The sequence below is a fragment of the Sinohyriopsis cumingii genome, chromosome 19 (assembly GCF_028554795.1).
Source record: "Sinohyriopsis cumingii isolate HCF-2022 chromosome 19, ASM2855479v2, whole genome shotgun sequence".
NCBI classification, from domain to species: Eukaryota; Metazoa; Mollusca; class Bivalvia; order Unionida; family Unionidae; genus Sinohyriopsis; species Sinohyriopsis cumingii.
In genome coordinates, this window is record NC_142979.1 from 16,148,755 (window position 1) to 16,161,940 (window position 13,186).

Below are 13,186 nucleotides of genomic sequence, written 5' to 3' on the forward strand. Positions count from 1 at the left end.
CTTGGAAACTTTTATGTGACATTAATGGTGTAAAAAAAATCAGAGTTGTAAGGAAAAATACAAATGACCTTCCTATATTTCTTGGTCCTCTACTTCTGCACAAAGACGCGTCATATAAAACGTACAAAGCATTCCTGGAACATATGGCAACAGGACTTGATAATGATGTGGAGACTATTGAAATGCGAATATCATATAATATGGAATTAGGCATGGATGACGAGAAAACTCTGACCTAGGCTATCGAACACGTGTTTCCTTTCGCTAGACGATATTTGTGTACAAAACATCTAAAAGACAATATTAAGTTTTACCTACAAAACAAGGTAGGAATTGACAAGGTCAAGCATGATACAGTCATTTTGGTAGCAAAGGTATCATGGACGCTAATATTACCATGGAGTTTGAAAGCCGCTCTGAAAATCTGAAAAACTTGAGCAATTAATAGAAGAAAAGTTTGACAGCTTCAAACAATACTATGTCAATAATCTAAAACCAAGGCTTCAAAAATTTGTGTTTGAACCGAATCTGCAGAACAAAGAAAACAAACACAGGACCATTAACAACACAGAGCCCATCAATAATATTTTTAATATTTTGGTTGACTGGAAGCCTAAACATACTAGAGATTTAATAAACAAACTTTAAGGCATTACATAATTGCATTTTATGGATTACAGAAGTTCTCTACATGACACAGGAAATTATCAACTGACTAATGAAGAACAAATCTACCATGTTCATGATGCAGTGTGACATTGCAAGTCTGAAGAAGATAAAAAAAACTCTTCCAAAATTTTCTCGTGGACTCAAAACGTAGACAAAATTCAAAATTCACAAAATCAAAAGAAGGGAAATTTTCAGTCATTATAAAGGCGACAGGACAAAAAAAGTGATGATTGTGTTTTTGAGACTTAATCATAAATGATACCAAAAAGGAAAATCAAAAATAAGAAATGTACTCAATATCTAATAGAAATGGAAGAAGGAAAAAAAGAAAATAAAACCAAACAAAAACGAAGAACATCAATCAAAATGGGTCATGGAAAGAGCCCCTCCTTGTGGTGTGGCCTGGATATATATGGATAAATGAAAATAAAATGAGCATTTAATTACTTGGCAGCGCATTTGTTATTCATTAATCCATGTGTAGCAGAGCACTCTTATTCAGTACTTAGAATCAGATGCACGAACGACAAGTCTTCACCACTGTGGTGGACTAGGTCAGCTTACAACATTTCTTGGATTTTTAATTTTCAATTCTGGGGTATTTAAGATTAAATTAAATGATTTTTTTGGTCATGTGAAAAAGAATTTCAACTGTAAAACATGATTTTAGGTGTTTTGGGGTGTTTTCTAGAGTCTTTGGGTGTCTTGGGGTCTTTCCTTTTGGCAATGACCGACTAGGGTAAAAATTCAACTGATGTTAACGATAATTATGCAATGCATAATTATACTTTTTACTTTTTATTTAACTGTATATAAGTATACTGGGTAGTTGAGAATGTTTTGGGACAGTCTTAGGGTATTTAGTCGGACTGCAATTTACCTGTCATACATGTATTATATAATAACTACACTTGTAGTTATTATATAGCACATGTATAACAGGTAAATTGTAAGCAACGATACGAGCCCCAATGGTTTAATCAGCATTTTTTTCCCCTTCAATCCACTGTCTTTTTACATCAGTCTCATGTGACTGGTTACTTGTCAGGACTTTAGCGACTCGGACTCTAATGACATTAATATTCCTGTTATCCACTGGCCCTACCCCACTTCGCTGACGGAGCTACGAGTACGACAGTCCTACAATGTAAGACATAGCACATGTTATTTTGGTTTTGGTGCTGACCCCCCAAACAAAAATAGCGCCGAGGTCTTACATGTAGGACTACGAGTACGGCATCGTACCTTGAACTCACATCCCAGACAAAAAACCAACATTTAAAAAACATTGCTATCATTGCATCATGCCATTTTTGTAAATAAATTAATAGTGTCGTCCATTAAATATCTTAACAGTAAAATAACAGCAAATTAGTTTAAGTACCTAATTCAGTCCTTGACAGAGTGTACTTTGGGCAGATATTTAGGGGAGATAACTTGTAACAAATTATCACCCTGGAGTAACCTAACTTGATCAAATGATACGTGGCCTGAAAAACAATTCAAAAACAGTTCGATAAATCTTGCCCGTCATCACTCAAATAAACAAACACTGCCATTGGCGTAGAATCGTTGTCAGTTCTCTATGCATTGGATCCTCAATATGTCGACCGTTAAATCGTATAGACAATATAGAAGGCAGGTAAAGTTAGAATTCATGTGTCAATTGTCAATTTGTAATCAATAAAACAAAACATTTGTAATATGTACCGATAGCAACATTATGTAAATACCGCGATAATAAAGCGTTCCTGGCTATTTCTGTTTGTTGTGGATTCTTAATATGTCGCAGGTAAACTCATTTGTCAATTGTCACTGCTGGGGCATGTAAACAAAAAGGCAGTATCAAAGGTGGATCTAGTCTGAGTTTCTTCGGACCCTTACCACTCCAGTTTTTATATTTGGACTCTTATACACACTAACATAAATGTTCAGATATTAAAAATGGGGTGATAAGGGTCAGAAGAAACTCGGACAGCTTCACTATTTAGAGAGGCAAAATAAACAGAAACTTTGTAAACTCAAAGCATTTTTATATTTTGTTTTAGTTACAGGGTTTACTAGAAAAACACCGAAATACAGAAATACAAATATTTTGTATCCTTATATCCTTGTATCCTTATACTCATGAAGATTATTGTGTTAAGATTTTAATTTTTTAATAATGATAAAAAAGCAATATAAAATTTTATTTTAGTGATTTTTATAGGACTTATTTACATTTTCCTAGTTATTGTTCCATTTGTGTAATAAGGTCACTCTATTGGACAGCTTTTACCACGTTTTGTATGTCTATTATGTCTTTATTTACTTTAAAACAATTAGCATATGATATTTCCACCCAAAATATGTAAATATACATTCTGGATTCTCACAATCATTATCTCTCTCTTATATTTTAAGTTCTGACCAATTCTCTATTTTTCATACCTGTCCAGTTGAGCAAAATCAAGTACAACCAAGTGATAGCATTACATATATTGTACCTGAAATTGGTAAAAAGTAAATAATTCTTATCAAAATCACTTAAAGTTTGCTTATTATTATTATTATTACTAAATCAATTACAAATCGTAATATCAGGGTGTGCACCAATAACTACACCAAAAAGATGTAAATAATTGTGTATTTTGGTTTTTTGAGCATATTTTGGTTTTTCTAGTAACCATATTTATAATATAGCAATATGAATGTTATGTCAGACAAATTGTGTCTGATATGGGGCAAGCACTTTTTAGTTCTATGGGTCATAAACTAGATGAGTTTATGGGATGGTCCTTTGTCTGTCATCTGATGTCTGTCCATCTATTAGCACAAGTTTGCTATTGCTACTGCTCTTGAACTACACACATTCATCCATAGTCTGGTTGGTCCTAAATGAAAATGGTGCGGTTTGGACATCCAGTAAGGCTGACATCTTGAAAATGTTGTTATCGTTACTAATCTTAATATTTATGTGAGGGTTTTGCTGAAAGACTTCTTATGGTGTATAGTTAATGCTGAATGAAAATGGTTAGATCTGATGTCTAATATAGCTGCCACAGCAGCCATTATGACAAATCTTATTGATTCTGCTCCTGAATGGACAGTCATATCAGCATTGGGTTTTCACTGAAAGACTTCTTATAATGTCTAACAGTTCCTGTATAAAACTGATGCCAATCCAACATGACCACTATGACAGACATCTTAAATATCTTATCACAGCTCTGCCTGAACAGAAAATCATAATGACATGGAAGTTTCACTAGATGATTTACAGTTGGTCTTCACCAATAGACTTATTATGGTACCTAGTTGGTCCTAAATGAAAATGGTGCCAATCACAGATCCAATATGGCTGCCATAATGACTTAAATATCTTGTTGTTGCTATGTCTGCTGAATGAATGATCATCACAACATGGGGTTTTCACCAAAACACTTACTGATGTCCACTTTGTCCTAAATGAAAATGATGCCAAACTGACATCCAATATGTGCACCATAATAACTAATGTGAAAATCTTGTTATTCCTTAAGATTATCAAGAATGGTTTAAACACTATACAATAACAAGGAAGAAATGGTCTTATCCTAAATTCCTGGAAATTCTTTTTACCCAGAAGAGTTTCAGTCTCTTCAAGGGACTCTTGATTTCAGACAACTTGACCTGGACCTGTCTCAAAAACGTTTCTCAGATGCCTGCTACTATATGCAAGAGCATTTTCTCCTTCCCATGTTGTTATGTGTTTACTTCAATTTTCATAGAGAGTAATTGTGTGGGAAATGGGTCCATATATTGTCCACTCTCGTTAATAATTTAATATCTGAGATGCAATTTTAACTGTAGTGTATATGAAATATTGTCTGTTTTGGCCAGTTAATGTTATTTCAAATTTTGTAAATTGCTAGTGTGCAGTTCAGGTTATTTATAAGGTAAAAATTGCTGGTGTCCATTTAAGGATCTTTATAAGGTAGAAATTGCTAGTGTGTAGTTAAGGTTATTTATAACTAAAGGTAGAAATCTGATAGCATCTAGTTACAGTTATTTACAAGGTAGAAATTGCTAGTGTGTAGTTAAGGCTATTTATAACTAAAGGTAGAAATTTGATAGCATCTAGTTAAGGTTATTTACAAGAAGTAAATTTCTAGTGTCCAGTTAAGGTTATTTATAACTAAAGGTAGAACTTTGATAGCATCTAGTTATGGTTATTTACAAGGAAGTGAATTGCTAGTGTCCAGTTAAGGTTATTTATAACTAAAGGTAGAAATTTGATAGCATCTAGTTAAGGTTATTTACAAGGTAGAAATTGCTAGTGTCAAGTTAAGATTATTTACAGGGTTGTAAATTGGTAGTGTTCAGTTAAGGTTATTTACAAGGTAGAAAATTGCTAGTGGCTGGTCACGGTTATTTATAAGGTAGAAAATTGCTAGTGGCTGGTCATGGTTATTTATAAGGTAGAAAATTGATAGTGTTATTAGCCTCCAAGCATTGAAGACCACTCCATACTGTCTAGTACATGCACCTTCTCTCTGTTGCTAAAATGAACTGTACGCAATCTATTGTTGTCAGTAACCAGTAGTTAATATGAACAGATAAGTGGAATTATCGAGCACTGTTTCAGACTGTCAGTCAATGAAATCGGACAAAATAGGAGAAATTTGAGCAAATATAGTGAGACCAGGCCTGTATTCATTAAATATTTGGGCAAAAAGATCAGGCCGAAAACTCCAAATCAAATACCATATCAGGGTATATTAGCCAGTCTAGTAGAGGGAACAAGTTAAGAGTAGTCTGGGTTTTTTTTATATAATTATAGTTAGACTGTCAAAGATTTTGGACTTTGAGCTCATGAAGTTTCAAGAATGCAGGTCAGGACTTGAGAATGCATGTTAATTATATTTGGTGATACTTATGTAAAAGTTTAAATTGTAAACTTTTGAAACAAAGATATTTTTAATTATTGGTTATTGTTAAATTTACGTTCAACTGATTTAGTGTGGACTCGGACCTGGCTGATCTTGGTCTATGTGTTAGTTTGAAATTAGTCTCAGATCAAACTGAATTGACCCTGATCTGCCTTCCTATTATGTGATTTTACATTTGAGAATGTTTTATACATTAATTAGTGGGATATTATTTTCTTTCATTTTCTTACAGATGAAACAAAACAATTCCTACACAATTGAGATTGTGTGCGGATGGAGAAATATGACAAAAAGAAAATGAAAATTTCAACAATTCCATTTTTTATTCGACCCCACAGGCCAATCATGTTTCCATCCCTTTCTCTTTCAAGGTACACCAAATATTTCTGTGTAATCCTTTTTGGTTTTTTTCTTGTGGAACTGATTGTTTTAAATGTGTTTGTATTTTACTGCTTTTGGAGCATTAAAGACATCATTGTTCCATTTGTAAATGCCAGAGGAGATTCCTTCCTGGATAGACTTGCCTCAGTGAAGACCTTTCAGAGTGCAGTGGAGATTGGCAAAGACGGTATTTTTGTCAAATTTTTGCAAGAAACCCTGGAACGTTTATACATAGAATCTCACCCTCACTCGCCATTTATATCAGGTGTTCATTTCAAGAAAGAATCTCTAGATTTAAAGAAAGAATATGTAAATTTTGAAAAGAATTTTTCAGAAAAATATTGCAGGGAACAAGCAGTACCATTGATTAGTTTTATTGGACTGGATATTTCTCATTCTGGGGAGGCTCTATTCATCTACAAGAGGATTGAACAGCGACACAGTTTTCCATTTGAGAAGATTGTACTTGACATTGGTGCTAATGATGGGTTTCTCTCAAGTAACTCATTTAATTTTATACAGTGGGGCTGGAGTGCTGTCCTGGTGGAGCCCCTAGCATCGCAGCTTGAGCTAGCAAGGAAAAATTTAGCAAGGTACAAATCTGTCTGCTTGATAAGCCATCTCAAATATTACAGTTTTTAGATCACTGAATATAGTTCATTGTAAACCTCTCCCATGATAACTCGCACACAGATAACTCATGGGCCTGCTTATAACAGAGGGTCAGGTATGGATTCCATTTTTTTTCCAATAAAAGTACAAAAAGAATTAAGTCCTGTTTGTTGTATGTGAAGAAAATCGCAATCAAAATGTAGTTTTTATATCCTTTATATATTGCTAGTTTTATCATTAGTGACCAGAAATCTCATTGGAAATCATAAAATGTGCGGCTTTAATGAGAAATCGTATAATTGGTTGAATTTTAACAACTTATTCTCATAATATTTTAGATAACAATATTTGACGATTTCGACCCATGAAAATGTCAATAATACCTACTGCTGTAAGCATTTTCAGAAATAAAGGCCAACAGAATAAGTTTAGTCAAGTGAAATTTGTGTTTGAGTTCAGTCCTCTGATTCAATTTCAATGTAACTCTCATAATGCCATATGCCCTCTTATATTCAAGTGTGACAATTGTCAGAATACTGTCTTAGCTACGTCCATGAGTATTTATGAAAACCTAAATCTGTGCCATCTGTGTTTTCATCGCAAGTTTGCAAAAGTGTTTGTTGTATTATTACTGTAAATTTAAAGTAGACCTACTTTGTAGTTTTGCATTAATTTTGTCTTTTGTATCAAATCAAAAATGGTGGTGGAATCATAAAAAAGATTTAAAAGGCCTGCAAAACCCTACCCACATAAGAGCAAGTGGTCATGACAGTTTTTACAGTTGAATACAGCTATTAAAAAGGTAAATTAAAATATAATTAAAGTGTCTAACATAATCAACAAGAGTAGCCAGAAAAAAGCACATGTTTCCTATGTACAGTTCATTATGGAGAAGTTTATAATGATCTTCAGATATCTGACTTACGGCACTTATGGGTTTATTTAAGGATGAGCAGAAATGTTTTCACTATTAGTTACAAAGAAATTCTGGCATCAATATTATATTTTAAAAAATAACATTAATTTTTAAAAAATGTGAGTTTCATCAGTGACAGATGATTGCTAGAAAACGTAGCTTTTATTAGTTGGTTACTTAGTTCATAACCAATCCTCGCAAATATTGGGTGTCTTGGAAAATCTCTAATTTGACAATAGGCCAGAGAATTTTATTTGCATGTTTGAGGAAATAATTATTTTTACATGTGAAGACAGCAGGTATTGTACTGCAATTTTGGGGGATTTTTTTAATTGGTTTCAGTGGTTCTTACTGTATACCTCTTTATACACACATTTTCCTATATAGCTGAAACCCAGCTACAAGAAAATGGTTTATCTTGGAACCTGTGATGCTACAACAGTAATTTGTGACAACCGATTTGTCACATGACCAAAAGAATAGTGATACTGGCTTCACCGGTGACAAGAGATATATACCTCTCCCTAACAAATCAAACAAATGAATCAACGAGAACAATTCCCTCTCATGAGTTAAAACAGTAATGAAACTGGTTAGGGATATGGAGTGACTAGACAACCCCAGCAGATGGGAAGGAACACCTCCATATTCAGACAGTCAACATCTTCTGAAAGGTCAATTCAAAAGTTGATGCACTGGTAAAATTTGGTTATTTTTACTGCTGTAATTGCACTAAAATATGATGATTAATATTTTTACATTTCTTTTTTTAAGTAGTTTGTGGGCCAAGTCAATAGCATCTTTACTCCATAGTCGAGTTCAACTGCAAACAATATAGACCCTGATCTGCCATCCCATAATGCACCAGTAGATCAAGATCTGTGTTGTTTGTTCCAATGATTACTCCTAACAAACTGCATAGACCGAGATCAGATGGTAAAGTATGAGATGGCAGATCAGGGTCTGTGTGGTTTACAGTCAGATCTGACATAAGTAAATATGTACTGTGTGTATAACAGTCCTTGCAGATGTTGGGACCTTCATGTTTTGCAAAAAGATTAGGCACATACATTTAGTATAAGTTAGTATGAAAAATATCTATTGTATGGCATGATAATCAGCATTTTTTTCTGCAGGTATATAGATCCTTACAAAGACAAGAAGCAGTTTGTTCATTTTGTACAAGCTGTCATTGGTTCAAGGGATGGAACAGAGAAGCTAATCCTTACAAAGGACGTTGTATCAATGGAGAGCCACATCTTCAATGAGGACGAAACAGTTTCAGAGGAAAGTAAGATCATCGAAGTCACAAGCTTCACTGTGCCAACACTTGTTCAGAAGTTGCAGTTGCCTAAACGATTTGGGATCCTCTCAATCGATGCAGAGGGGTTTGGGAACAAGGTACAACAACCACAATTTTACACATGTCATGCCCATAGCAAACTATTTTCTTCCTACTTTTGAACATTTCAAAGATATTGTGTGGATCGTGTTATCATGCCCAGCTGTATATATTTGCATTGTATGTGACTCAAGTCACACATATCCTTTTTCACTGTTTATGATGGAGACTTGTGGGATCTAATTGAAAATGGTCTCTAGATGTGCGAACAAAATTTGAAATTTTGATCCATCTTATTGTGGGGCATAGGGACACATGCATATGTAAATTCATATGTTGTTCCAACTACTGTATATACGGATGTAATAGTTAGTTTCAAACCACAAACAACATCAACTCTTATCTGCCTGCACATGATTGTAATGTTGTTTGCAGTTGAATCTGACTTACAAGCAAGTATATACAGTATCCATTTTTGTAGATGTGTATTTTCATACATAGTTAAATTCATGGCTGTGCTTGGCTGTCATTTATCATAAAATTCAGAACACCTTTATTGGACCTTGAATTTTATGACTTGAATCAACTAAAATATGTACACCATGACAATTTTATTTTACATTACATTTGTTTTAATGGGGGTTAGTAATAATGAATGAAAGCTTGGGCCTTATATTTCATTGTTGCAGATTTCTATGCTGATGTATACCACCCCACCCCCTTTTTCTTTGGACCTCAACCATGATATTGGTAAGGAAAGTAGTATATACACCCACCACCTCTTTTTTGTAGGGCAAGTAGTATACACCACACCCCCACACCCTTTTTTGTAGGGCAAGTAGTATACACCACACCCCACACCCTTTTCTTGACATTAACTTTCATGGTGGTAAGGAAAGTAGTATATACACCCACCACCTCTTTTTTGTTGGCAAGTAGTATACACCACACCCCCACACCCTTTTCTTGACATTAACCTTCATGGTGGTAAGGAAAGTAGTATATACACCCACCACCTCTTTTTTGTAGGGCAAGTAGTATACACAACACCCCAGACCCTTTTCTTGACATTAACCTTGATGGTGGTAAGGAAAGTAGTATATACACCCACCACCTCTTTTTTGTAGGGCAAGTATTATACACCACACCCCCACACCCTTTTTTGTAGGGCAAGTAGTATACACCAAACCCCACACACTTTTCTTGACATTAACCATGATGGTGGTAATGAGAGTAGTATATACATCCACCACCTCTTTTTTGTAGGGCAAGTAGTATACACCACACCCCACACCCTTTTCTTGACATTAACCATGATGGTGGTAATGAGAGTAGTATATACATCCACCACCTCTTTTTTGTAGGGCAAGTAGTATACACCACACCCCACACCCTTTTCTTGACATTAACCGTGATGGTGGTAAGGAAAGTAGTATATACACCCACCACCTCTTTTTTGTAGGGCAAGTATTATACACCACACCCCCACACCCTTTTTTGTAGGGCAAGTAGTATACACCAAACCCCACACCCTTTTCTTGACATTAACCATGATGGTGGTAATGAGAGTAGTATATACATCCACCACCTCTTTTTTGTAGGGCAAGTAGTATACACCACACCCCACACCCTTTTCTTGACATTAACCATGATGGTGGTAAGGAAAGTGTTGTTGTTGTAGGGTTTAACGCCATTTTTCAGCACAGGATAGGCTATACATGGCGGCCAGTATTAATGGTGGAGGAAGAACCCGGGAAACCCCCGGAAAGAACCACCGACCCACGAGAAGCTACTGGCAAGCTTTCTCACATACCCACATTGGCCGAATCCGAGACTCGAACCCACGTAGAAAGAGGTGAGATGGCAGTGATCCGTAACGAAGAGCGCTTTAGACCACTCGGCCACTCGGGGCCCCAGGTAAGGAAAGTAGTATATACACCCACCACCTCTTTTTGTAGGGCAAGTAGTATACACCACACCCCAGACCCTTTTCTTGACATTAACCTTGATGGTGGTAAGGAAAGTAGTATATACACCCACCACCTCTTTTTTGTTGGGCAAGTAGTATACACCACACCCCAGACCCTTTTTTTGACATTAACCTTGATGGTGGTAAGGAAAGTAGTATATACACCAACCACCTCTTTTTTGTAGGGCAAGTATTATACACCACACCCCCACACCCTTTTCTGTAGGGCAAGTAGTATACACCACACCCCCACACCCTTTTTTGTAGGGCCAGTAGTATACACCACACACCCACACTCTTTTCTTGACATTAACCTTGATGGTGGTAATGAGAGTAGTATATACACCCACCACCTCTTTTTTGTAGGGCAAGTAGTATACACCACACCCCCACACCCTTTTCTTCACATTAACCTTGATGGTGGTAAGGAAAGTAGTATATACACCCACCACCTCTTTTTGTAGGGCAAGTATTATACACCACACCCCCACACCCTTTTTTGTAGGGCAAGTAGTATACACCACACCCCACACCCTTTTCTTGACATTAACCTTCATGGTGGTAATGAGAGTAGTATATACATCCACCACCTCTGTTTTGTAGGGAAAGTAGTATACACTACACCCCCACACCCTTTTCTTGACATTAACCATGATGGTGGTAAGGAAAGTAGTATATACACCCACCACCTCTTTTTTGTAGGGCAAGTAGTATACACCACACCCCAGACCCTTTTCTTGACATTAACCATGATGGTGGTAATGAGAGTAGTATATACACCCACCGCCTCTTTTTTGTAGGGCAAGTATTATACACCACACCCCCACACCCTTTTTTTGTAGGGCAAGTAGTATACACCACACCCCTACACCCTTTTCTTGACATTAACCATGATGGTGGTAATGAGAGTAGTATATACACCCACCACCTCTTTTTTGTAGGGCAAGTAGTATACACCACACCCCCACACCCTTTTTTGTAGGGCAAGTAGTATACACCACACCCCCACACCCTTTTCTTGACATTAACGTTGATGGTGGTAAGGAAAGTAGTATATACTCCCACCCAATTTTTTTTTTACCTCAACCTCATGTAGGGCAAATGGTATGCCACCCCCCACCCCTTTTTTTATAAAACTGTCTCAAGCATGATGGTGGTATGGCAAGTAATGATATCCCTATCTCTCCGCATGGTCCTCCATCCAGCTTACCTTGGTCAAGTTTTGCATTTAATTCATTAATTGGGTACTGAGATGGGTCATCATGATTCCTTGAACAAACTCCTAGTTCCAGAATTCACAGCATAGGTCTCGGGGCATGGATGTGTCATATTTGCATGGCGACAAGTAATGTTCAGTATGCACTCCTCACAGATGACAAGTAAACATCTTTAGGTAAATATTGTTCTGGTTACACACCATTCATTTTCAGTAGTTTTCATTCCTAGAAAAATTCCACTGACACAGCTAATGCTCTGTCTTTAAAAATATTCTTGGCACTTGAGGATTAAATTTAATTCCATGATTGGACATCTTTCCAAGTTCCAAAACTCACATGTTAGCAATGTTTTCCACCTGAGTAGCCAAGTGGTCTAAAAAGCGCTAGCCTTTTCCTATCACTGCCCTCTCACCTTTGTCCACATGGGTTCAAATCTCAGGCTAGGCTATTGTGGATATGTGAGAAGGCTGCCATTATCTTCCCATGGGTCAGTGGTTTTTAATGGGGTTTTCCTGGGTTCTTTCTCCACCACTTGTACTGGTCGCCATATTTTGTCTTCTTGCGCTGAGAAAGGCAATAAACTCCAAAACAACAACCATCACCCTTGCAAGATTATTTTAGTTTTGCCCCAAGATTTCCCCTTCTCTTGGGGGCCCCGAGTGGCTGAGTGGTCTACAGCGCTCACCGTTACGGATCACTGCCATCTCACCTTGGTCTGCATGGGTTCGAGTCCAAGGCTCGGCTAGCGTGGGTACGTGGGAAATACTGCCGGTAGCTTCTCGTGGGTAAGTGGTTCTTCCCTGGGTTTTCCAGGGTTCTTCCTCCACCAGTTATACTGGTCGCCATGTATAGCCAATCTTGTGCTGAAAAATGGTGTTAAACCCTAGAACAACAAAAGTCCCCTTCTCTTAACTTAGGTTTCTGCAGGATAACTTTACCAGTGTTGGATTATATCCTTATTTAACAAGCAGATTTAGATTGATGTAACTTTAAATGGGTTCTATTTCCACTATTCTACATTACACTTTTAGTGAGTTATGCCCCCTGATTTCCCATCCTCTTGACCTTGGTGCCGTCAAGATAAGTTCACAACGGATTGTTGGAGTTACCCATATTTGGCAAGCAGATTTAGATCGATGTGACCTTGAATGGGTTCTATATTCAGAAATT

General features: G+C 36.6%; 2 protein-coding genes across 2 annotated transcripts in view; one reads left to right on the forward strand and one right to left on the reverse strand.

The window, feature by feature from the left end:
* Positions 1-2,170, reverse strand: part of LOC149775183 (acyl-CoA dehydrogenase family member 10-like) — a 124,748-nt gene extending 122,578 nt beyond the window's left edge. The window contains exon 1 of the mRNA XM_089944416.1: positions 2,054-2,170. The gene's annotated coding sequence lies outside the window, so the exon portion shown is untranslated. The remainder of the gene's footprint in view (positions 1-2,053) is intronic.
* A 51-nt stretch (positions 2,171-2,221) lies between these two features.
* Positions 2,222-13,186, forward strand: part of LOC149775184 (uncharacterized) — a 42,102-nt gene continuing 31,137 nt past the window's right edge. The window contains exons 1-3 of the mRNA XM_089944420.1: positions 2,222-2,311; positions 5,812-6,553; positions 8,625-8,889. Of these exons, the coding sequence (XP_089800546.1) occupies positions 5,853-6,553; positions 8,625-8,889 (966 nt within the window). The 5' untranslated portion in view covers positions 2,222-2,311; positions 5,812-5,852. The remainder of the gene's footprint in view (positions 2,312-5,811; positions 6,554-8,624; positions 8,890-13,186) is intronic.